We start from the raw sequence: 24356 nt of genomic DNA, 5'->3' as shown, positions 1-24356 counted from the left end.
GCTGCATTTCAGGGGTGCATAGGATAGTGTTCCTGTCCTTCTGGAGCATATCTGAGGGGGATAAGACCAACTGCCCCTACTTTTTCCAGCAGTCTGGGTTTTGCAACCCTCAACTCTTAAATTGAGCCATCTAACTTTCCGTGGTTTGTCTCTTTTGTTAAACTTTTATCTATTCTGCATCATTTCTTTTATTTATACATTGTCTTCCCAGGATTAAATGGTTTGCTGGATTCCCCTAGCCTCCTAGAAGTACATGTCCAGACCCTTCTAAGAATATCTCTACTCATGACTTTATAGGGTATATGTCCTGAGAAGGGTTCTTTAATGGTGTACCAGGATTGGGCCAAATAGTTTGTTGGCTAAGAAAAAACAGAACTTCTTAAATAAAATTAACCATTCTCCTAAACATTTAAAATTCTAATTTTAGCATATATGTTATAATGTGTGTGTGTGTGTGTGTGTGTGTGTGTGCGTAGTCACTACATTGTTAGTATATTTACATTTACTTGTGGGTGTGTAGTAACATTTTTTGCTGATAAGTGTATGTAGAAAGCACTGCTTAGTGAAATGACTTTCAGAATCCCATCATACTCCTGGAACATTCTGTACCTTGAGATGACCCATCACAAATTTTTGCATCAGGAGGTTCCACTTGGACTTTTTAAATATGGAAAGGTGTCCCATGTCATGTTGCAGAAATGAACCCTGAGCCTAGAAGAGACAGGGTTACTGTCAGAGAAGTTGACAAGCTTAAGAAGAAAGTAGTAAGTGAGCCCTCTGGTAGACTTGGGAACCCCTGGGAATATTGAGAGATCTCTGTGTGTATCTGTCTCACTTGCTGTGTTCTTTCCCATCTCTGTGCCTTTGCACAGGTGGTTCTGTTAGCTGACAATACTCTTCTCTCAACTGTCACAATCTCCAGTGTGGAATGGAAGGAGGATGCCTTTGGAGTCAGGCTGACTAGGCTCTAAACTGTCCTTCACCACTTTACAAGTTATACAACTCTTGGCAAGCTAGTCGGTACCTCTGAACTCAGTTCTTTGTTTGAGAAGCGGGGATTATAATATACCTTGCTCATTAAGCTGTTTTGCAGCTGAATACACGTAAAATTCCTGATAATGCTAAGCAGTCAAATATTTGTTTCCTTTCTTGATTCCAAAAGTTGTTTTCAAAGAATAAACCAAGATGACTTTTCAAGAAAAAAATGAGCAGATAAAATTTTGTAATTAACACTGATGTTAATTCTCCATGAAATCATCCCCAGTTGCCTCAATTAGAATTAGATAGCTCTTTCTGCTCCAACAGCACATGCTTGCTTCCTTTCCTTCTGCCTTATATCATATCTAGATATTTCAATGACCAGCTCCTCCCCTGGAAGACCGTTCCCCAAGTGCAGGGTCAGGTGCGTTTCCCTTTGTGTCCACAATACAGTGTTGTGGTCATAGAATGCCACCTTCAGAGATCTGCGCTTCATTCAAAGGACTTATCAATTGCCCTGCTACATGCCAGTTGCTGATTGCCATTTCTGGCAGAATACATGATCCTTCAGCTCAGTTCAGTCGCTCAGTCACCTCCAGCTCTTTGCGACCCCATGAATCGCAGCATGCCAGGCCTCCGTACATCACCAGCTCCCAGAGTTCACCCAAACTCACGTTCATCGAGTCGGTGATGCCATCCAGCCATCTCATCCTCTGTCGTCCCCTTCTCCTCCTGCCCCCAACCCCTCCCAGCATCAGAGTCTTTTCCAATGAGTCAACTTTTTGCATGAGGTGGCCAAAGTACTGGAGCTTCAGCTTTAGCATCATTCCCTCCAAAGAAATCCCAAGGCTGATCTCCTTTAGAATATACTGGCTAGATCTCTTTGCAGTCCAAGGGACTCTCAGGAGTTTTCTCCAACACCACAGTTCAAAAGCATCAATTCGGCACTCAGCCTTCTTCACAGTCCAACTCTCGCATCCATACATGACCACTGGAAAAACCATCCTATTACCATGTAATAATAAATAGACTCTCTTCATAGACTGGTGTATTGATAAGTATTGGTGAAATGAGGCTTTTGGCTAGGTCTCAGGAAATTTTTAAAAAAAAAATACAGATATATAACTTCTTTTTAGTAGAATCTATTTTTTTTTTAAGTGGAAGCATGTTTAGACAGCATGTATAAATAGTAATATATATATACACACACACACACACACACACACACACATATAGGTATAAATTAATGTGGGGCTTCCTTTCTTCTGGTGGCTAAGACAGAAAAGAATCTGCCTGCAATGTGGGAGCCTCGGATTTGATCCCTGGGTCAGGAAGATTCCCTGGTAAAGGGAATGGCAACCTACTCCAGTATTCTTGACTGAGGAAATCCATGGACAGAGGAGCCAGTTATAGTACATGGGGTCAAAAAGGTTGGAAACAACTGAGCGATTAAAAGAGAACAAAATAAGCTCGTGTGTGTGCCTATAGTCTTAACAAAATCATCGAACAACCATGAAAAATGTTGGTTGGTTAATGAACGAAAGACAAAGGTGAAGGTTACTTGGCCTAGAATGGAACTTCAGTTACTGACATTGTGCGGATAACGTCGGGCAAAGAGCAGCAACTGTCAAGGATATTTACCACATGCCAGTCTCTGTGCTAAGTACTCTACAGAGTAACTTGCTTAGTTCTCCTCACAATATTTCCATAAAAAATTGTTACCCCATGTTACAGATAACTTAGCTTGACAGGAAGTGCCAGGCAGCCACTGATACCAGTGTAAAGAGAGAAGAAAAATTCTGAGGCTTCCCGTAGAGCCACTGCCTGGGCTTAAGATACCTACTTACCTGAGCAACCGTGAGAAGAAAAGAAATGAACATTGTGATAAGCCAGCCACTGCCAAAATGCCACACTATTACCCAAGCCAGGGCCTCCAAAATCAAGATCTGGGCAAGGTGAAGGAAGAAGAACCCCAGGTTGGCATTGAACATATTCAAGGTCTCTAATGTCCTCCGCAGTTCTTGGAAATCTTCCACCAACCGGGACTGTGAAATAAGCATGCAAGAAAGGAATTAGTTCCTTCAGTGGAGAGGGAGCACAGATGAGCACATATTATTAATCTATTTTATCAGTGTATGATACCTTAATTTTATGAATAGACATTTATTTAATAAATATAATTGGGCATAATTTAAACAAGAAAACGAAACCTTAAAAAATTTAAAAAAAGCAAAATGCTTTAAACAAGTTATGATAATATTTTTTTTTTTTTCTGGAGAAGGGACAAATCAGTAGTGATTTGTAAACGCCTCAAATTGTATGGGACTTATAACTTACTTCTTTTTGGGGGATGGGGGGTTTAGTGAACAGATATATAACTTTAACAATTCTTTTTAAAACTAATTAATTAACCAAATCTGATGCAGATAATTTCTTTTGAGGTCTTTATTGAATTTGTGGCAATATTGCTTTTACTTTATTTTATTTTTTTTGGGGGGGGGCTGTGAAGCATGTGAGATCTGGATTCCCTGACGAGGGATCAAAGCTGCACCCCTGCATTGAAAGGAGAAGTCTTAACAACTGGGCTGCCAGGGAAAACCCCTTAAATTAATTTTCTACTTTTACAAACAAAAAGGTTTATTGAAGTTTTAGTTGATTAACAATATTGTATTGGTTTCAGGTGTACAGCAAATATATATATATTTATATATATATATATACACACATATTGTTTCCTCAGATTCTATCCCATTGTAGACCATTACGAGATATTGAATATAGATCCCTGCCGAACAGTGGTCCTTGTTGTTTGTCTGTTTTTGTATGTAGAAGTGTGTAGCTATTAATAATAATTGCCTTTTTAAATCAATGTGTTGTTTGATCTCGGATTATACTTTGGGGAACTTTGCTATCTATATGGATCTGTGTTACTTTCTATGTTATCAGCTATTTAGTGTGTGCAAAAGACTCCTTAATGAAAGATAGCATTCACTTAGATTAGCTCAAAGGATGAATTTCTTGTGAGATGCTCAGAAGCTCTGCAGGAACGAGGCAGGGTGTCCTGTGGTATTTGTGGTGTGTCTATTGGCTGAAGGAGTCCTCACTCTGTGTACATGTACTGTGCTTACATATGTATGTCAAGTGCCAGCATGGATTTATGAACTTGCACATACTCGAGAGTCAGCGAAGGCCTGGGAAGAAATATCTCCTTAGCTTAATAACTATAGTGGGTTTGAAACTCAGACTGTTGAGAAAGTGACCAGGGTGTAAGAATGAAAACTTGATTATTCAGATGTAAAAGAAAAGAGAAAATTTGAAATATTAATTAAAAAAAAAGCTATGAAAATCCTAGAAGCAAGAAAATTCATTTCAAAAGTCACTGATACTTTTAAATGATCCAATACCTGGGAAGGGTCTGGATGGGCTCATCTCTAAAGACCCCATGAACATCAGCATGCTGGTGGCCACAGATAACTTTAACAGATCACACAAGTGTGCTAGTCAACAAAAGGGTTCAAAATATAGTACTTAGGTGCAAAATCAAAAATGAAAGATGATCTCTGTTCATTTCCAAGGGAAACCATTCACTAGCAGAGTTATCCAAGTCTGTGCTCTGATCACTAATGGTGAAGAAGCTGAAGTTGGATGGTTCTCTGAAGATTTACAAGACCTTCTAGAACTACACCAAAAAAGGATGTTCTTTTTCATCATCAGTTCAGTTTAGTCGCTCAGTCGTGTCTGACACTTTGTGACCAAATGGACTACCACACACTAGGCTTCCCTGTCCATTATCAACTCTTGGAGCTTACTCAAACTCATGTCCATTTAGGTGGTGATTCCATCCAATCATTCTCATCCTCTGTCATCCCCTTCTCCTCCCACATTCAATCTATCCCAGCATCAGGGTCTTTCCAAATGAGTCAGTTCTTCACATCAGGTAGCCAAAGTATTGCAGTTTCAGCTTCAGCATCAGTCCTTTAAATGAATATTCAGGACTGATCTCCTTTAGGATGGACTGGTTGTATCTCCTTGCAGTCCAAGGGACTCTCAAGAAGTCTTCTCCAACATCACAGTTCAAAAGCATCAATTCTTCAGTGCTTAGCTTTCTTTCATCATAGGGGATTAGAATGCAAGGGAAGTCAAAAGGTACCTGGAGTAACAGGCAAGCTTGGCCTTGGAGTGCGAAATGAAGCTCAGCAGAGGCTAACAGAGTTTTCCCAAGAGAACAGACCGGTCATAACAAAACACCCTCTTCCAACAACATGATAGATGACTCTACACATGGCCATCACCATATAGCCAATACCAAAATCAGACTGATTATATTCTTTGCAGCCAAGATAGAGAAGCTCTATACAGTCAGTGAAAAACAAGACCAGGAGCTGATTATGGCTCAGATCATGAACTCCTTATTGCCAAATTCAGACTGAAATTGAAGAAAGTAGGGGAAACCACTAGGGCCATTCATGTATGACCTAAAGTGAATCACTTGCAGTCATACAGTGGAAGTGAGAAATAGATTCAAGGGATAACATCTGATAGACAGAGTGCGTGAAGAACTATGGACCTAGGTTCGCAAATTGTACTGGAGGTGGTGATCAAAATCATCCCAAGGACAATCACTGCAAAATGGCAAAGCAGTGTTTGACGAGCCCTTACAAATATCTGAGAAAAGAAGAGAAGTGAAAGGCAAAGGAGAAAAAGAAAGATATACCTATCTGAATGCAGAATTCCAAAGAATAGCAAGGAGAGACAAGAAAGCCTTCCTCACTGATCAATGCTAAGAAATAGAGAAAAACAATAGAATGGGAAAGACTGGAGATCTCTTCGAGAAAATTAGGGAAAATTTCATACAGAGATGGGCACAATAAAGGACAGAAAACCATATGGACCTAACAGAAGCAGAAGATATCCAGAAGAGGTATCAAGAATACAGAGAAGAACTATACAAAAAAGATCTTAATGAACCAGATAACCATGATGGTTTTGCGATCACTCACCTAGAGCCAGACATGCTGGAGTGTGAAGTCAAGTAGGCCTTAGGAAGCATCACTACCACAAAGGTAGCAGAGGTGATAGAATTCCAGCTGAGCTATTTCAAATCCTAAAAGATGATGCTGTTAAAGTGCTGCATTCAATATGCCAGCAAACATGGGAAACTCAGCAGTGGCCACAGGACCTGAAAAATCAATTTTCATCCCAATCCCAAAGAAAGGCAATGCCAAAGGATGTTCAACCTTCTGCACAATTGCAGTCACTTCACACGTTAACAAAAGAATTCTTAAAATTCTCCAATCTAGGCTTCAACAATACATGAACCAAGACCTTCCAGATGTTCCAGCTGAATTTAGAAGAGGCAGAGAATCCAGCAATCAAATTGCTAATATCTGTTGGATCATAGAGAAAGCAAGGGAATTCCAAAAGACATCTACTTCTGCTTCACTCACTGTGCTAAAGCCTTTGACCATGTGGATCACAGCAAACTGTGGAAAATTCTTCAATCGCTGGGAATACCAGACCACCTTTACCTGCCTACTGAGCAACCTGTATGTAGGTCAAGAAGTAACAGAATTGGACATGGAACAACTGAGTGGTTCCAAATTGGGAAAGGAGTACATCAAGGCTGTATGCTGTCACCCTGCTTATTTAACTTCTATGCAGAGTATATCATGAGAAATATTGGGCTGAATGAAGCAGAAGTTGGAATCAAGATTGCCAGGAGAAATATCAATAACCTCATATATGCAGATGACAGCACCCTTATGGCAGAAAGTGAAGAGGACCTAAAGAGCCTCTTGATGAAGGTGAAAGAGGAGAGTGAAAAAGCTGGTTTAAAATTCAAGATTCAAAAATGAAGATCATGGCAACTGGTCCCATGATTTCATGACAAATAGATGGGGTAAAGAATAAAAACAGTGACAGACTTTATTTTCTTGGGCTCCCAGATCACTGCAGACTATGACTGCAGCCATGAAACTGAACCTGGCTTGCTCCTTGGAGAAAAGACAAAACTAGACAACATTTTAAAAAGCAGAGACGTTACTTTGCCAACAAGTGTCTGTCTAGTTAAAGCTATGGTTTTTCTAGTAGTAATGAATGGATGTGAGAATTGGACTATAAAGAAGTCTGAGCATTGAAGAACTGATGCTTGAACTGTTGTGTTGGAGAAGACTCTTTAGAGTCCCTTGGACTGCAAGAAGATCAAACCAGTCAATCCTAAAGGAAATCAGTCTTGAATATCCATTGGAAGGATGTTGAAGCTGAAGTTCCAATTCTTTGACCACATAATAGGAAGAGCTGACTCATTGAAAAAGACCCTAATGCTGGGAAAGATTGAAGGTATGAGGAAAAGGGGACAACAGAGAATGAGATGGCTGGATGGCATCACTGACTCAGTGGATATGAGTTTGAACAAGCTCTGGGAGATGGTGAAGGACAGGGGAGCCTGGCGTGCTGCAGTCCATGAGGTCACAAAGAGTCAGACACAACCTAGCAACTGAACAACAGCAACAGGGTGTTTCCAAGCTTGGCTGATTTTACCATCACAGTCACTGTACTGTTGGGGATCACTAAAGCCCAGAAGAGTGATTAATGTGAAATCCTCAGCAAGTGATGGAAGCTGGACTTTAGCCTATACTTCCTGACATTCAGTTTTGTGCTCAAACACTAATTGTCTATATACATATCTCCGGGTAATCACAGATGCGCAAAGAAAATTCATATCAGCTCTTTATCCTCAGGGATCAACACTGTTTTAGATAATGAACAATTATAGCTCTCAAACCATGAATGGGATTATGTTTTCCTTAGAGAAAATATTTAGGGAAAACAACAAAGCTCTGCATCATTTCCTCTTTTACCCTAGTGCGTCCTGCCCTAAACGACTCTGTAAACTTAGAGGCTTGCAAGTTACTTGCGTGACTGCTGAGTTTATGATAATTGTAGTCTCTAAAGTTTAGTGAACATTTTCTACATTCTGGCACTGTTCTAAGCACTTTAAATGCCTTTAACTCCTTTCAGTAATCTCCCAATAACACTTATATGGTTGATTCTATTGTTGCTATTTCACACAGAGAGACACTGAACCACAGACAGGTTTGGTAACTGGCCTAGACTCGTATCCAACAGTCTCAAGCCCTTCAAAGTCAGGGTTCCAAGACGGATGGGGCCATGGTGGAAAGTTGTGACCAAACATGTCAGAAGGGAATGGCAAACAACTTCAGCATTCTTGCCTCAAGAATCCCATGAACAGTATGAAAAGGCTAAAGCTATGACACTGAAAGATGAGCCCCCCCCAGGTAAGGAGGTGTCCAATATACTACTGGGAAACTGTGGAGAAATAGTACCAGAAAGAATATGAGACTAGGCCAAGGCAGAAATGACACCCAGTTATGGATGTGTTTAGTGGGGAAAGTAAAGCCTGATGATGTAAACAACAATATTGCCATAGAGACCTGGAAAGTTAGGTCCATGAATCAAGGTAAACTGGACATGGGCAAGCAGGAGATGGCAAGAGTGAACATCAACATTTTAGGAATCAGTGAACTACAATGTAAGGGAATGGGTGAATTTAATTCATATGACCATTGTATCTACTACTGTGGTCAAGAATCCCTTAGAAGAAATGGAGTAGCTCTCATAGTCAACAAATGTTAACTTTGCCAACAAATGTGCATATAGTCAAAGCTATGGGTTTTCCAGTAGTCAGGTTTGGATGTGAGAGTTGGACATGAAAGAAGGCTGAGCATCAAAGAATAGTTGGTTTTGAACTGTGGTGTTGGAGAAAACTCTTGAGCGTCCCTTGGACAGCATGGAGATCAAACCTATCAGCCCTATAGGAAATCAACCCTGAATTTGCATTGAAATGACTGATGGTTAGGCTGAAGCTCCAATATATTGGCCACCTGATGGAAAGAACTAACTCATTGTAAAAGACCCTGGTGCCAGGAAAGGTTGAGAACAGGAAGAGCAGAGGGCGACAGAGGATGAGATGGTTGGATGGCATCATGGACTCAATGGACATGAGTTCAAGCAAACTCTGGGAGATAGTGAAGGAACATGTAGGCCTGGTGTGCTGCAGTTCACAGGGTCGCGAAGAGTCAGGCATGACTTACTGACCGAACAACAATATCTCGACTCCTACACCTTGTCATAGGAACCGGGCTGTGTCCAGGCTGTGTGCCTGATGGCCCACTCGTCTCAGTACCGTGCGTTGCTTCCTGACACACAGCCTTGAGGGAAGCACATGGACCTCAGGAGTGAACCTAAGTATTCGTCTTGGGCCTGCACTTAACCAGTCCTCTTTCCTCAGATTCCTGCTATCCCCTTGTGAGTTTGTTTCTTCATTTCTTAAGATGGAAATATAATTCATATTCTTTCTGCCACACAGTGATATCTGGATCACCACCTTGTACAAAGTATTTCAAAAGAATGGTACAATTGTAAGCTGTTTTAAAACATGAAGTGCAAAAAAAAAAAAAAAGGCAAAAAAAAAAACCAAACAACAACAAAGAAGCGCTTAATATTACCCTAAAATCCCTTTAAGCTTTGTGTGCAACCATTCTAGTGAATTCTAGTCTTATGGAGGCCCTGCTCTTTGAAGACAGTTTTTCAATCAACCAAAGTCTTGGTGAAATAAAAAGTGGTGCTTTTCGTGGGGAATGCCCAAAGGTTTGGAGCCAGGAAATGTGAACTGGAGTTCCTGTCTTTGCTTTTCAGAAGGTAGTTTATTCTCCTGGAACTGTAATTTCTCCAATTGTAAAAAGAACTATAATTAGGATAGAGTCACATCATTGATTCAACAGCTATTTATGGAATTCCTACGACAGGTCCAATCCTGCATCGGTAGGTACTGAGGACTCAGGGATGAGCAAAGTTGACATAGTCTCTGCTCTCATGGAAACTGGTTTAACAGGGAACATCAAACAATTATAAGCAGTCATGGAAAAAGAAAAGTTACTTGTAAGTTGTGTGGCAAGAAGTAGGTAGAAACATGGAATTACTGTTTGGCACAGGGCCAAGCATCCCATTCCTTTGTTTCTCAGAGATTTAAGAATTCTGAGGACCTCAGGAGGATGTCATTATTTGGAAATATTTGGAATCCACTCATTTATGCTATTTGGAGAACGCAATGGAAACCCACTCCATTAGTCTTGCCTGGAAAATCCAATGGACGGAGGAGCCTGGTGGGCTATAGTCCATGGGGTCGCTAAGAGTCAGACACGACTGAGCGACTTCAATTTCCTTTTTCACTTTCATGCATTGGAGAAGGAAATGGCAACCCACTCCAGTGTTCTTGCCTGGAGAATCCCAGGGACAGGAGAGCCTAGTGGGCTGCCGTCTATGGGGTCGCATGGAGTCGGACATGACTGAAGTGACTTAGCAGCATTTATGCTATTGCAGGTCCTCCCAGGCAGAATGGCTGGTTTCCCACAGAAAATGACAAGTTGGCCCTGAAATATACCTCTTCCTCATCCCTCCACACACTTTTTGGTCCCAAGACCTCACTCACATTTTTGTTTCTCTCCTGATTGGGCTCTTCTGGAGCAAGCTCTCCGATGAGCAGTGGTTTAAGGTACAACCGCACAATGTCAGGGTCTGGATGCATGGCTCTGAAGACGTCCTGTGAATCAGAGAGAACTGTTAGAGGCTTAAAAATGACATGCTTACACACAGATTATCTCCCCTTTCTTACCTCATTCTGTGCCGACCTTAGGAATCAGCACAGACTATGTTATAGAGCATTTATTTCTAACTCTAGGTTGACACTTCAAGTTCACTGATCAGAGTTACCCTTGAAATTCTTCTATGAGAGCCTCACACTGGAGATCCACCCACTGAGTGCATGGCTTACTAGGCAAGTCCTGGGTGGAAAGTTGATCCCCAAGCATTGGAAGAGATCGTTGTTTATCTTATTGAGCATGAGAAGAAGTAGTTGGCTTTGAGATTGTGGGCCATGGTGAATCTTTAGAGACAAACCTCAGGCTTGGTGTGGAAGTTGCCCACATTGTTTGGAGCGTGCAGCAACCAAGACTGCCTATACAAACCACATCTATCAGAGTTTCCCTTTTAGTTCTTGGTCAAGGACCAGGGGACAGAGGCTCTTGAATTGAGTTATTTCTAAGGAAAGACAAGTTAAAGTTGACGATGATAACAAATGTCTAAGAGAGCATGGGAGCAAAACCCTCAAATCCTTAGTTGTCTAAAGTGGCACTTTCTTGGCTAAGTTTATCACTGAAGAAGCCTTAGCACTCTTTCTAAAACAACAACAACAACAACAAATTACACCATAGCATTCTCTGTAGGTGCTGGAGACAGGCACAAAATAGAGCTGACCCACTATATTTTTCCAACTCCATTCCCATGTTAAGTAGTAACTCCAAGTGGCTATGAGAGGCAGTGTTGATTTTCATGTCCTGCTTAAGTTTGGAAATAAGATATAGACTTTTTTTTTTTCTCGAGGGATTTAAACTGCTTTGGGGGAAGGAGCTTTCTCTAAGAGTAAGATACTGGGCTTCTTGCTATTATGGTTTTGAGAATAGGAATGGTCAATATGAAGAAAAATAACCAAGGTTTATTAATTTGAATATGTGGAATCCATGCACAATACCCTGGAGTGGTGGTGTTGCAGAGTGCTGATTAAGAAATTGGATCCCTGAGCAGCCTTCCTACACGTAAGTCTATGCTTGCTGTGTAATTGTGGACAAGTCTCTTAACCAGTCCATGCTCATATTTTCTCTTCCCTAACATGGGAGTGAGGGTAATAGCTACTCAATTTATAAAGTTATTATAAAAATTAAGTGAGTTGATTAGAATCTGAGTGGTTTATAGTAAATTCTCAAACATATTAGCTCTCTTTCCTATATGTGTGCCTCTGGGCTTCCCTGGTGGCTCAGATGGTAAAGAATCTGCCTGCAACATGGGAGACCCCGGTTAGATCCCTGGGTTGGGAAGATCCCCTGGAGAAGGGAATGGCACCTACTCCAGTATTCTGGGCTGGAGAATTCCATGGACAGAGGAGCCTGATGAGCTACAGTTCACGGCCTTGCAAAGAGTTGTACACGACTGAGTGACTAAGATACACAGGATAAGAGCCACCTGCCTTCCTTCTCTTCAATAAAATATAACAGTTCAGAGAGTTTCTTTCCATACTCCACTCGGAGTGAGCTCTGAATTGTTTTAGTGAAGACAATGAACCCTCCATCTTCAAAATCTAAAGCAACTTTAGATACATCTAGAACTACATACAAACCTACACATAGAGCATTTTCATATGTATAGGCTTGTATGTATATATATAACATGAATGAGGCTATTCAGAAGGCTGCAATATCAACTCTTTAGACTCCCTTTTCTAGATTCAGTGATGTAAGAAGGGATTTGCATCTGTGAGAACCAGTCCAGGATCTGCTGTTCCTTCTGCCTTTGTACACTTGCTCTGACCCCCTTGGGAAACGCTGCTTTCAAAGATGTGTTTTCGTTGTCACATTCAATGACCCTAAAGTTAGTTTACCTAACCAGGATGAGAGTCATTCGGTGATTAACCATGTGACTAAAACATTTCAGGGTGGCTGGCCCATACTGGAAAATCATGTTCTGCCTGCTGTTAAGGAACAGAGGAGGGCGAGAAATGCTCTGAGGGATCAAGGTCAGGGTGCAGAGCAGGGGAGAGGCCCTGGACTTGCATCTTACTCTGAGAAGTCGCCCAGAGCCCTGGAACAGTGTGCTGAAGCTAATATTCCTCTGGGTTCACTGTTTCTTCTGATCTTCAGCAAGATTCACAGGTCAATACTGTGACAACAGAGCCTGAAGACCTACAGAGTTTTCCAGAAGAGTAAGAATTGCCCTGCTGTGTGGAACTCTTTTCATTGCATTAATGGGCAGTGCAAATACGGCTCAGGCAGTCTTAGAATATTGTTTGAAGGAATTCACTATTAGAGTCTAGATACTGAGTAAGTTGTGAAATCTTCTCAAAAGACCTTCAAAAATGAGTTTTTTTTTTTTCAATTATCTTTATTTGACAAGGATGCTCCTCCTGAAGAAAGTCCAGGGGTAAATGAAGGGGAGAGGGAGTAACACCATGTTTTTAGTGTATCCTGTGTACAAGGCGCTCTATGGGCCAACTCATCACCATCAACTTACTTCTGTGAGGTTCCATCACTTTGTTATACATATAAAGACTCCAAATCTCAGAACATTGCCACGGTAAGTGGGAGAGCCGGGATTTGAACTCAAGGCTATGTGGCTTTACAGCCAGGAAGCCATAAAGGTCCATTCCAGCCTTAACATGTACAGTTCTTTTCCTGAAAGAAGGGTGACACAAGATTGTTTTGGGAGGATGTTAAGATCAGTATGTGCATGCTAGGCAGTTAGTAATGTGTTTCCCCACCTTAGGTTTTAATGATGTACATCACTTTGCGGCCCCAACCTACTTCTCCAGGTTGACCTCTCACCATACGCTTCATGCCTCATCCTGTCCAGTGGAACTCTCCCTATTCGGTAAACACTCCAGGACCCTGCATAGTTCTGAAGCTTTTAATACATGCTGCTCCCTTTGGCTTGACTGCTTTCCTCCATTTTTTTTTTTTCCTGATTAAAAGTTCCTTCTCAGTCTTGAACATCCAGATGAAATATGGCTTCTTAACACAGGTAGGAAAGTTATTTATGATCTCTTCTGGGCTCCCATGACACTTTGTTCCTAAAGCTTTTCAAATGATGTTGCAGTGAACCTGTGTATTCACAAAGGCCTTCTCTAGTGGCTTTTGACTTTTTTGAAGACTGAGACAATGCATTATTGATTAAATTATACCTGATGTTTTTCGCTGTGCCTGGAATATTACATGTGATCAAGAGATGTCGGATGAATAAGGGGAAGGGTGAATGAATAGAGCAATGTATGACTTCTCTAAAAAGGAGAAAGTTGAGAAGTATTGAGTTCAAAGGATATGGATCTTAAGCACTGCTGTCTCTTCCCCTCCCTCAGCATCTCTATTTTCTGATCTCTTAACTACTTTGTTATCTTTCATTTTCATCTGTTATCTTTTGATTCACTTCTCAACCATCATCTCTATTTCCTAACCTATTCAAAAATTAACACTGTAGCTCCTCTTAAAACTGATCATTTCCCAAACAGTATCAGCAGAGGGGAAAGATGTGATTATCTTTGCTTTCACAGTGACTTTGAAACCCTGCTGATTTTTTGCTGATATTTAATGGGGGCTGGAAGTGTGTCCATTATTGGAAGCGCAGTATGATCCCTAGCGGGAGAGACAAGTATGTAAAGTGAGCAGGCCTGAGAAGGATCATGTCCTCATAATTTAACTGCTGTATACAGGCTGTGCCCGCATCAAGGCACTTGGCCTAGAGGGTATGTGTGGGTTGAAATTCAGGAGACACTCCATTTGCCAAATATTGTTCTGCAATCAATTAAAGTGTGTGCCTATTAAATTTATACCAAAATACACTATAGGGAGCAGTGCACCATGTTGTTTATATGGGAAATTTGCTTAATCTCTGGAGCTTCGATTTGCTTTCTGACTGTGGACGCTGCTTAGTCTGCTCCATGGGCTCATTCATCCCTTCATTCATTTATTCTGTCATTCATTTATTCCGTCATTACAAAACCTTGCCGAAGACTTAGCCAAGCATCAGAAAGCTTAAGCTTTGGAATCAGATGCTATTAAAATGATGATGTTTTTATATTATTATTTGGTTCCTCTGAAGTGGGTTGAAATTTCCCAAAATTCAGGAAAAAAAAAAAACACCCATGGTGAATTTATGTATATAGTCACAAAACAATATAACTAGAACATAGATTTTGATTTATTTATCTTAAAAAGCTCACAGGGGACTTCCCTGTCAGTCTGGTGGTTAGGACTCCATGCTTCCAATAGAGGGTGTGGGTTCCATCCCTGTTGGGCAACTAAGGTCCCACACGCCTTGCAGCACAGCCAAAAACAAACAAACAAACAAACAAAAAAAAAACACCTCACCAGAATATTCAATACCCAACCACGGACACCCATTCCTACACCTTTGGGTAGTTCTTCTTCTGGTTCCTTCTTAGATCTCACCTGTTTCAAGGCAAATGCTAAATCAACGTCCCTTGTATTTCTGGGAGATCACAAGCTTTGAGTAGGCTGATTTATCTGGAGAATATAGTCTTTGCCTTCATTTGGGAAAAGAGCCACTTTGGAGTAGAGAATGTTTACATGAAGTCACCAAGATTCCCCTCCACCCACACGGATAAACAGAGGGGTATTTATTTATTTTATTTTATTTATTTTTGCAATAACTCACTCTATTATTTGAGAACTTTCATAATTTGAGATTTTTTCCTGTGATATACTTAACTAAGCTCCAGGCCAGACTCTATCTCCACTGTCCCCACCAAAGCTGTTCATTTTTCTGGCTTCATTATCTTGTAATGGCAACTGCCACCCACCTACTTACATAAGTCATCCATCAGTTTAGACTCCTTACCCCTGCTTACTTACCCAGCCACTTATCCCCTATTATAAATTATGTCTCCTGGTTATCCACCCCTCTTCCTCATTTCTGTTGTCAGTGCCTTTCTCAGGACTTCAGCATGTTCCCTGGACTCCTTCCTTCGTTTTGATTCTTAAAAAAAAAAAAAAATGTATATGGGGCCATAGCCCATTAACAATGTGATAGCTTCAGGCGGACAGCAAAGGGACTCAGCCATACAGATGCCTGTATCCATTCTGCCTTGACTAACGCTTCTTGATCTTCAGCCTTTACTTCACCACCGGCTGACGTTTGAGAGAGAGCCCCTCTTCGTGGCCTTTGCCGCCCATTAGCCCTTTAACTGCACTTGTCTCTTTACTCTTGTACCTTGTTTTCAACTTGAACCATCATTCAAATGGAAATCAAATGAAAATCTAATTTTAAAGTAAAAACTGTTGACAACCCACAAAAGATACAGTTATGACTGATGACAACTTTCCTTTTACAAGCAGCTAGAATCCTGGTTGGTTTCCTTGTAGGATTGGGTGTAGGGAGGGATGCTGGGCTAGAGAAGTGTCATTACCTGCAGTGGGAGGAGAGGAAGACCTACAGCGATGGTAAAATCCAGAGTCCTTCACTCAGAACTCAAGACCCTTTCTCCCCCTCCTCCTTCTCTTGTCTCTTTCTTTACCTCGCACACCCTTCATCCTCTCTTCCTCCTTCCCCTCTTCTCATCCTCAAGCCATCATATCGACCAGGATTGTGCTGAGCGAAGGAAGTGGTCAAGCCGGGAGACCTATTCTGCTGGTGCTTACTCGTGACGTGAACCTGATCTGTATGCCACCTCTGCACACCTCCTCTCTTGCCCCACCCCAGCCTTGCCTCTGCTGATTCCACATGAGTCTTTTGGACCTGCACACAGCTCTATCCTCTTCCACCTTGCAGTCTTCCAAGCAGTTGAAACAAATTTTGCTATATTTCCTCCAGGCTTTTGTCAACTTTTTCCTGTCATATTGGATTTTTACTCTGATGAAGAGCTTGAGTTTCTCAGTGTCCTTCTCAGACCCTGATGTTCAGACGTGAGGTGGCTTAGCATGCAGCTTTGGTAATAACCATGACTCCTTTGTTCTGAATTGTCTGCTCTTGTGCATACCTCACAAGATTGTGTTTACTTCTTTTGTGGAGCCCAGAAATATTGTTGACTTACTTGTATAAAACTTGGGAATTCCCAGGTTGTGCTAGTGGCAAAGAACCCACCTGCCAATGCAGGAGACATAAGAGATGCAGGTTCGGTTCCTGGTAGGGAAGATCCCCCTGGAGGAGAGCAGGACAACCCACTCCAGCATTCTTGCCTGGAGGATCCCCAAGGACAGAGGAGCCTAGTGGGCTATAGTCCATAGGGTCAGAGATGACTGAAGTAACTTAGCCCAACTTAGCATGCAGGATGCTTCATACGGACATGTTGTAGTCTATGTGATTAATTCCTCTTGTTGGACATATAGGTTGTTTCTGGCTTTTCATAGGTAAGCTTTTCTAGGTGAGAAGGTCTAAGCCTTGACTTTAGTTATTAACATTGTGCATTAGTTTAAATCATATATTTTGAAGAAACAATCAAATAAACAATATGTTCTATAATAGGAATTGATGTGCCTGTGTCTTGTATAATAGACTTACCCTCTTCCAACAACACAAGAGAAGATTCTACACATGGACATCACCAGATCTTCAACACTGGTAAAAGATATATTTTTGCAGCCAAAGGTGGAGGAGCTCTATAGAGTCAGCAAAAACAAGACTGGGAGCTGACTGTGGCTCAGATCATGAGCTCCTTATTAGCAAATTCAGACTTAAATAGAAGAAAGTGGGGAAGACCATTATGCCATTCAAGTATGACCTAAATCAAATCTGTAAGTATTATTAAGTGGAATTGAGAAATAGATTCAAGGGACTAGATCTGATAGAGTGCCTGATGAGCTATGGATGGAGGTTCGTGACATTGTACAGGAGAAAGGGAGCAAGACCATCCCCAAGAAAAAGAAATGCAAAAAGGCAAAATGGCTGTCTGAGGAGGGCTTACAAATAGCTTTGAATAGAAGAGAAGTGAAGAGCAAAGGAGTAAAGGAAAGATATATCCATTTGAATGTGGAGTTCCAAAGAATACCAAGGAATGATAAGAAAGCCTTCCTCCGCGGTCAATGCAAAGAAATAGAGAAAACAACAGAATGGGAAAGGCTAGAGAGCTCTTCAAGAAAGTTGTAGATACCAAGGGAACATTTCATACAAAGATGGTCTATAAAGGACAAAATGGTATGGACGGAACAGAAGCAGTAGATATTAAGAAGGGTTGGCAAGGATACACAGAAGAACTGTACAAAAAAGATCTTCACGACCCAGATAATCATGATGGTATTGTCACTCAGCTAGAGCCAGACATCCTGGAATGTGAAGTCAAGTGGGCCTTAGGAAGCATCACTACAAACAAAGCTAGTGAAGGTGATGGAATTCCAGTTGAGCTATTTCAAATCCTAAAAGACAATGCTGTGAAAGTGCTGCACTCATTATGCCAAAAATTTGAAAAACTCAGCAGTGACCATGGGACTGGAAAAGGTCAGTTTTCATTCCTATCCCTAAGAAAGGCAATGCCAAAGAATGTTCAAACTAGGGCACAATTGCACTCATCTCACACACTAGTAAAGTAATGCTCAAAATTCTCCAAGCCAGGCTTCAGCATTACGTGAACCATGAATCTGCAGATTTTCAAGGTTGATTTAGAAAAGGCAGAGGAACCAGAGGTCAAATTGCCAACATCTGGTGGATCATCAGTAAATCAAGGGAGTTCTGGGAAAACATATTTTTCTGTTTTATTGACTATGCCAAAGCCTTTGACTATGTGGATCACAGTAAACTGTGGAAAATTATGAAAGAGATAGGAATACCAGACCACCTGACCTGCCTCTTGAGAAATTCATATGCAGGTCAAGAAGCAACAGTTCGAACTGGACATGGAATAACAGACTGGTTCCAAAGAGGAAAAGGAGTATGTCAAGGCTGTATATTGTCACCCTGCTTATTTAACTTGTATGCAGAGTACCTCATGAGAAACGCTGGGCTGGAAGAAGCACAAGCTGGAACCAAGATTGCCAGGCAAAATATCAGTAACCTCAGTTATGCAGATGACGAACTAAAGAGCCTCTGATGAAAGTGAAAGAGGAGAGTGAAAAAGTTGGCTTAAAGCTCAACATTCAGAAAACGAAGATCATGGCATCTGGTCCCATCACTTCATGGGAAATAGATGGGGAAACAGTAGAAACAGTGTCAGACTTTATTTTTGGGGGATCCAAAATCACTGCAGATGGTGATTACAGCCATGAAATTAAAAGACATTTACTCCTCGGGTGAAAAATTATGACCAACGTAGACAGCATATTAAAAAGCAAAGAGGTTACTCTGCCAACAAAGGTCCATCTAGTCAAGTCTATGATTTTTTCCCAGTAGTCATGTATGGATGTGTGAGTGGGCTATAAAGTAAGCTGAGTGCTGACGAATTGATACTTTTGAACTACGATGTTGGAGAAGACTCTTGAGAGTCCTTTGGACTGCAAGGAGATCCAACCAGTCCATCCTAAAGGAAATCAGTCCTGGATATTCTTTGGAAGGACTGACGTTGAATCTGAAAGTCCAATACTTTGGCCACCTGATGCGAAGAACTGACTCATTTGATAAGACCCTGATGCTAGGAAAGACTGAAAGTGGGAGAAGGGGATGACAGAGAATGAGATGGTTGAAGGGTATCACTGACTCAATGGACATGATTTTAAGCAAACTCTGTGAGTTGGTGATGGACAGGGAGGCCTGGCATGCTGTGGTCCATGGGGTGGCAAAGAGTCAGACATGACTGAGCAACTGAACTAACTAACTAACTCTTAGTAAAATCTTTGGACAAAATGACAACTTATCTCAGAATAACTAAGGAATAATAAATGCCATTTTTTCAGTGTTTAATCTGTGCCAGGTATAAGAAGAAAACCTTTATTTTATCTCTGATGACTTTGACATCCATACTAAGATAAAAGTATCATTATCCCACTTTCTAGATAAAGGAGCTGAGGCTCCAAGACTTCAGCAAGCTCCTCAGGACATTCCTAGTAAGTAGTGGAGACCAGATTCAAACCACACCTCTTTCATGCCCAAATTTGTACTCTTAATCATTAGACTGGAACCTCAAAAAGTTTTGGAATGATTGACCATGCGAATGAATGAATGAATGAATGAGTGACCCTATGGAACAAGCTACCTTGGTATCATTATGTACTTTTCATGAGAAGGATGGACGCTTGGAGAAGAGTTTCTATGTAAATAGGGAAAGATGCCCCCCTCTGGGCAGGTGCAGCTATGGTCCAGGGCTTGTGCACAGAGATCATATTTGGTGCACATTTGCCTTTCAGGGCACCACCTGCAAACACTTCTTAGGCTGTAGAGAGACAGCATCTGACCTCAGGTTCTCTAACTAGAGTCTCGCCGTTTCCCCACCACATACTCCTCTGTTCCCAAAGAGTTGGCAGCAAACAATCAGGATTTCTAAGCAGTTCGTAAACAGGAAATGTTAAGCACACCTCTGAGTCTATGGACGTGTGATACAAATTACAATAGCTATGGTTTAATGAAAAGTGTGTCTGGCATTATGCTAAACACTTTACAAGCTTTAGTCTCATTTACTAATTAGATGGGTAAGGTCACTCCATTATGCAGATGATGAAGCTGAGTTCCAGAGCATTTCAGGGACTTTCCCAGGCTTATCTAACCAGTATACCGCACCTCAGGCTCCATGGACTCTGAGTGGCCATGGAATACCGCGGTTGTCAGAATTCTCCTGGCACCCTTCCATCTTCTCTAGCCATCATCCACTGGGGACATTCCTCTGAACATTCTGGATCTGCCTTCTAAAAGTCTAGGGTACATGACTGACCATGCTCAGGGTGTTCATCCTTAAGACACAAATCCTGAGGTGTCATGGGTATTTTCCCACAGGTTCTGATTGTTTCTATTTTATTAATCAATTCTTCCTTGTTGACTAGAATTGGATGCAGAATCGTGGTCTTTCTCTAACTTCTGGGAGATTAAAAACTCACCAGCAAATTGCAAATTCATCAGCTGACCTGCTTTCTGCAAGCTACATCTACCAGTTATATTCAAGGTGGTTGAAGGTACATATTTTTCTAACACATCCTCTGAGCTGATTCTGTGGCTTGTGTTAGAAAAGCATCGTCCATATTTTCTTTGTGTTGTGGAGATGAGATCTGTGGTATTTTTTCCCTCTTTTTTTGCCACTTTATTTTTTTTTTAATTGAAGTAGAATTGCTTTACAGAATTTTGTGGTTTTCTGTTATTCATCAACAAGTATATTTTCCCTTTATTTTTGTTAATTTTTCTCTCAATTCTTACACAAATGCCTGTCACTTGGCTTCTTCTATCCTCAGCTCTCTGGCTTCCTAGGGTTTTCCTGACACATGTGAGACTCCCATCATGGACTACAAGCTCATGCACACTTTCCCAGGAAAAGGTTGAGCTTTGCTTTAAAAATATCAGATCAGGTTGGAGTGGTGGAGATGTGGAAGGGTGTGTCCATAAAGGCATTCCTCTGACTACAGAATCAAGACAAGAAGATGGTAGAAGACCTTGATTAGACAGAGAAGTTGAGAAATTTGGAGAAAATGAGAATTGGGGAAAGAAGATGTTGCTAGTGTCAAAACCCAAAATCTTTCTTACTTTGCAAACTTGCCGTATGCTTGTGTATTCTGTTTTTATCAGTCAGGTAACACTCACAGAGCAGAGCTTCATGAATCAATATTTTTAGTCCTATGCTTTGAAACCAGTTGGAAAAATTATATACTAACATGAAAACAATAAGGGTAACATAAAAATAATCTGTTTAAATTTCTACTCGATAATACGCTAATTTTCTGATCTTGAATTAGTTTATTTAACACCTTTTATTCTCCATTTCTTTGTGTGTATAATATGGAGAAAACGTTCCTAATTGGGCTAAAACCAACTTTCTTATAGAATATTTTAGAAGGGATTCCTAAATATATTTAAGGATTGAGAAACCTCCTTCTTCAATATTAAATGGAAATTTTATTTTTAAGATCAGCTCTCAAGGGCTTTATGGTAAAAAACCTATTTGATTTTAAAATTTGTCACTGTTATTTGTGGACTGTGAGATACATTATTTTCATGTGTTAGCATCAGTGTTTTTCATCTTCAATATGGGAATACCATTCACTTTCCTTATGGTGAGGTTTAAGTGAGGCCATGCCTTTGAATGTGTATATGGTATCTTAGGGCTTCCCAAGTGGTGCTGATGGTAAAGAATACTCCTGCCATTGCTGGAGAGGTAAGAGATACAGGTTCGATCCCTGGCTCAGGAAGATCCCCTGGAAAAGAGCATGGCAACGCACTTCAGTATTCATGCCTGGAGAATCCCAAGGACAGAGGTGCCAGGCAGGATGTGGTCCATAGGGTCGCAAAGAGTTCAATGTGGCTGTATGGATGTGAGAGCTGGACTGTGAAGAAAGCTGAGGGCCGAAGAATTGATGCTTTTGAACTGTGGTGCTGGAGAAGACTCTTGAGAGTCCCTTGGACTGCGGGGAGATCCAACCAGTCCATTCTAAAGGAGCTCAGTCCTGGGTGTTCTTTGGAAGGACTGATGCTAAAGCTAAAACTCCACTACTTTGGGCACCTCATGCGAAGAGTTGACTCATTGGAAAAGACTTTGATGCTGGGAGGGATTGTGGGCAGGAGGAGAAGGGGACGACAGAGGATGAGATGGCTGGATGGCATCACCAACTTGATGGACATGAGTTCGAGTGAACTCCAGGAGTTGGTGATGGACAAGGAGGCCTGGCATGCTGCAATTCATGGGGTCGCAAAGAGTCAGACATGACTGAACGGCTGAACTGAACTGAAAGCTACTTAACATACATGATGTTAGGCATCCATTGAAAGTCTATTTTTTTCAGCTATTTTGGTGGAGGAGAGTCATGAGGAAAACCAGTGAAGGAAAGTGGTTAAGACTAAAAGTTAAGAAAGATAAGTGTTTTGAATTTGAGATCTGCTGGCTTGGTAAACTTGAGTCAGTCACTTAACCACTCTGATTTCAGTTAGTTCTTCCATAAAAGTGGGCTGTATCACCTGTATCCCACTGAATGAACTGCACGACTAAAAAGAGCTCTACAAAGTCTGAAAGCCTGTGTCACTGTACGCTTCAAACACCGGCTCAACACTCTGATGCTCGCCAGATGGACTGCTGTCTACTTCATGCACTCCAGTTGTAGGAGTCGGAGAAATTTCTACTTGGGTCACGACATTTTTTCCAGAATTTTCTCACCTATTTGTAATTTTCTTCTTATAAGACAATAACTACATTTCAAAACCAAACAAATAAAACAAAAAACATAATGCCAAGAACAAAAACCAAAACCTGCAATATACATAGTATCTACTGTCAGCATCTGAGCCCACCCCAAACCTAATGCAATTAGCTTTCAAGTTTTTGCTGGATAGGAATCCTAGAAAATTGGTTTGGGAGGAGATGAGTGATCATGGGGCTTGAACACGTACTTGAAATGCTTTTGGAAAGACAGCCAAGGTCCCAGCCACCCAGCAGCTGGAACAGAGAGAGAGAGGGCAGGCTTTGAGCACCTTACCGTGGCATCTTCCCCAGCGTAGCAGTGGAGGACCTTCCGCCCACCGGGATGCCTGTCCGCCCAGCCAGTAACATCGTAGACCTTGCGATTGATCACCAGCCACTGATCAGTCTTCTGATTGTGTCTCTGGATCTCCTGCCAGGTGTACGTGTTGAGGCTTTTTCTGGGCAAGTCGCACTTTGCATTTGCCTCCTGCCTTGCAGAGAGCTTGGCTTTCCCACTTGCTCCTGGTTTCCCGTTTGGCTGATGCTTCACACCTAGGTTCAGCTGGTTCTCATCTACGAGGCTCCCATTGCCCTCAGGCTTTTCTTCAAATGTCATTGTCTTGGTACTTTAGAATTTCTGGCTTGACACCTGGAATTTCTAATTCTCACCTGATTGAACTACAGAATGACCTTTTCCCTCTCCTGTGAAGTAAGAAGCCTACACAGAAAACTGTTTAGCCTACTTGACTCTTGGCAAACCTGATGGTGAGCTCCTTCCCAGCCTCTCACTTCTCTGTCCTGTGTCTTTTTTGTCCTGATGAAGACTTTCCCCACACTCCAGAATGTTGGTCTACCTTTCTCTCTTCTCTCTGCTGGCTGATCTTTTAGCAGAGTTCTTATCCATCATTAAGTGTCCTTAGTCAAGAGCTGGAGCCAATCACAGCCCAGGGATGGTGTGGCCTGACCCCTGGGAGGAGGGGCTGGGCTCCTTCTTTGCTGACTGTCTGCACTGGCATCATGCTGGGTCAGGCTCATTAGCTCTCCCCCATTGAAAGGAAGAGTTGTTTTAATTCAACACATGAGCAGAAGCTTGCAAAACCTCTAGGAGGCTATGAACGCCTCCTGGAATTGGGAAATGTTCTTTCCTTGTTGTTGTTAAGATTGGAAATTTTCCTATTATTCTTCTTTTCTCAGATTACTTAAAAATTTTTTTTTAAAGTTTGAACTGAAGGATAATTGCTTTACAGAATTTTGTGGCTTTCTGTCATACATCAACAAGAATCAGCCACAGGTATGACCATATCCTTTGCGTCTCCCTCCCCATCCCACCCTTTCAGACTGTCATAGAACCCCTGTTTGAATTCCCTCAGTCATACAGCAAATTGTTCTTTTGACAGCTGTTATTTCTCCCTAAGGGTTTTAAACTTCTGAAAAAAGCATTTTTGACTTTAAAATGTTTGTAACACTCTATTAAGGTTACATTGGTTTACAACATCATATA

The 24356-nt window shown here is 41.4% G+C and overlaps 1 protein-coding gene across 1 annotated transcript; it reads right to left on the bottom strand.

Annotated features, from left to right (window-relative positions):
* Positions 1 to 573: 573 nt before the first annotated feature.
* Positions 574 to 23673, bottom strand: LOC108635030 (putative fatty acid desaturase 2-like protein FADS2P1). Its single transcript, XM_018045333.1, has 4 exons — positions 23151 to 23673; positions 10490 to 10600; positions 2826 to 3023; positions 574 to 711 (listed from the first exon to the last, which is right to left on the bottom strand). Exons 1-4 carry the CDS (start codon positions 23469 to 23471, stop codon positions 586 to 588), a joined length of 756 nt encoding a protein of 251 aa, XP_017900822.1. The 5' UTR covers positions 23472 to 23673; the 3' UTR covers positions 574 to 585.
* Between the last annotated feature and the right edge of the window lie 683 nt (positions 23674 to 24356).

This window comes from Capra hircus, unplaced genomic scaffold (assembly GCF_001704415.2).
Source record: "Capra hircus breed San Clemente unplaced genomic scaffold, ASM170441v1, whole genome shotgun sequence".
In the NCBI taxonomy this organism is placed as follows: Eukaryota; Metazoa; Chordata; class Mammalia; order Artiodactyla; family Bovidae; genus Capra; species Capra hircus.
Note: the sequence above shows the minus strand (reverse complement) of the source record. Positions and strands in the feature narration are given on the sequence as shown.

Bases quoted from the DNA above. Each gene is read 5' to 3' on its own strand.
- LOC108635030 (XM_018045333.1), bottom strand. From the start codon at position 23,471: ATGACATTTGAAGAAAAGCCTGAGGGCAATGGGAGCCTCGTAGATGAG. The intron at 10,601-23,150 runs GTAAGGTGCTCA...TCTGATTCACAG, and splicing joins ACGCTGGGGAAGATGCCACG to GACGTCTTCAGAGCCATGCA. The intron at 712-2,825 runs GTAAGTAGGTAT...TGTCTCTTCTAG, and splicing joins TTCTTCTCACGGTTGCTCAG to GCTCAGGGTTCATTTCTGCA.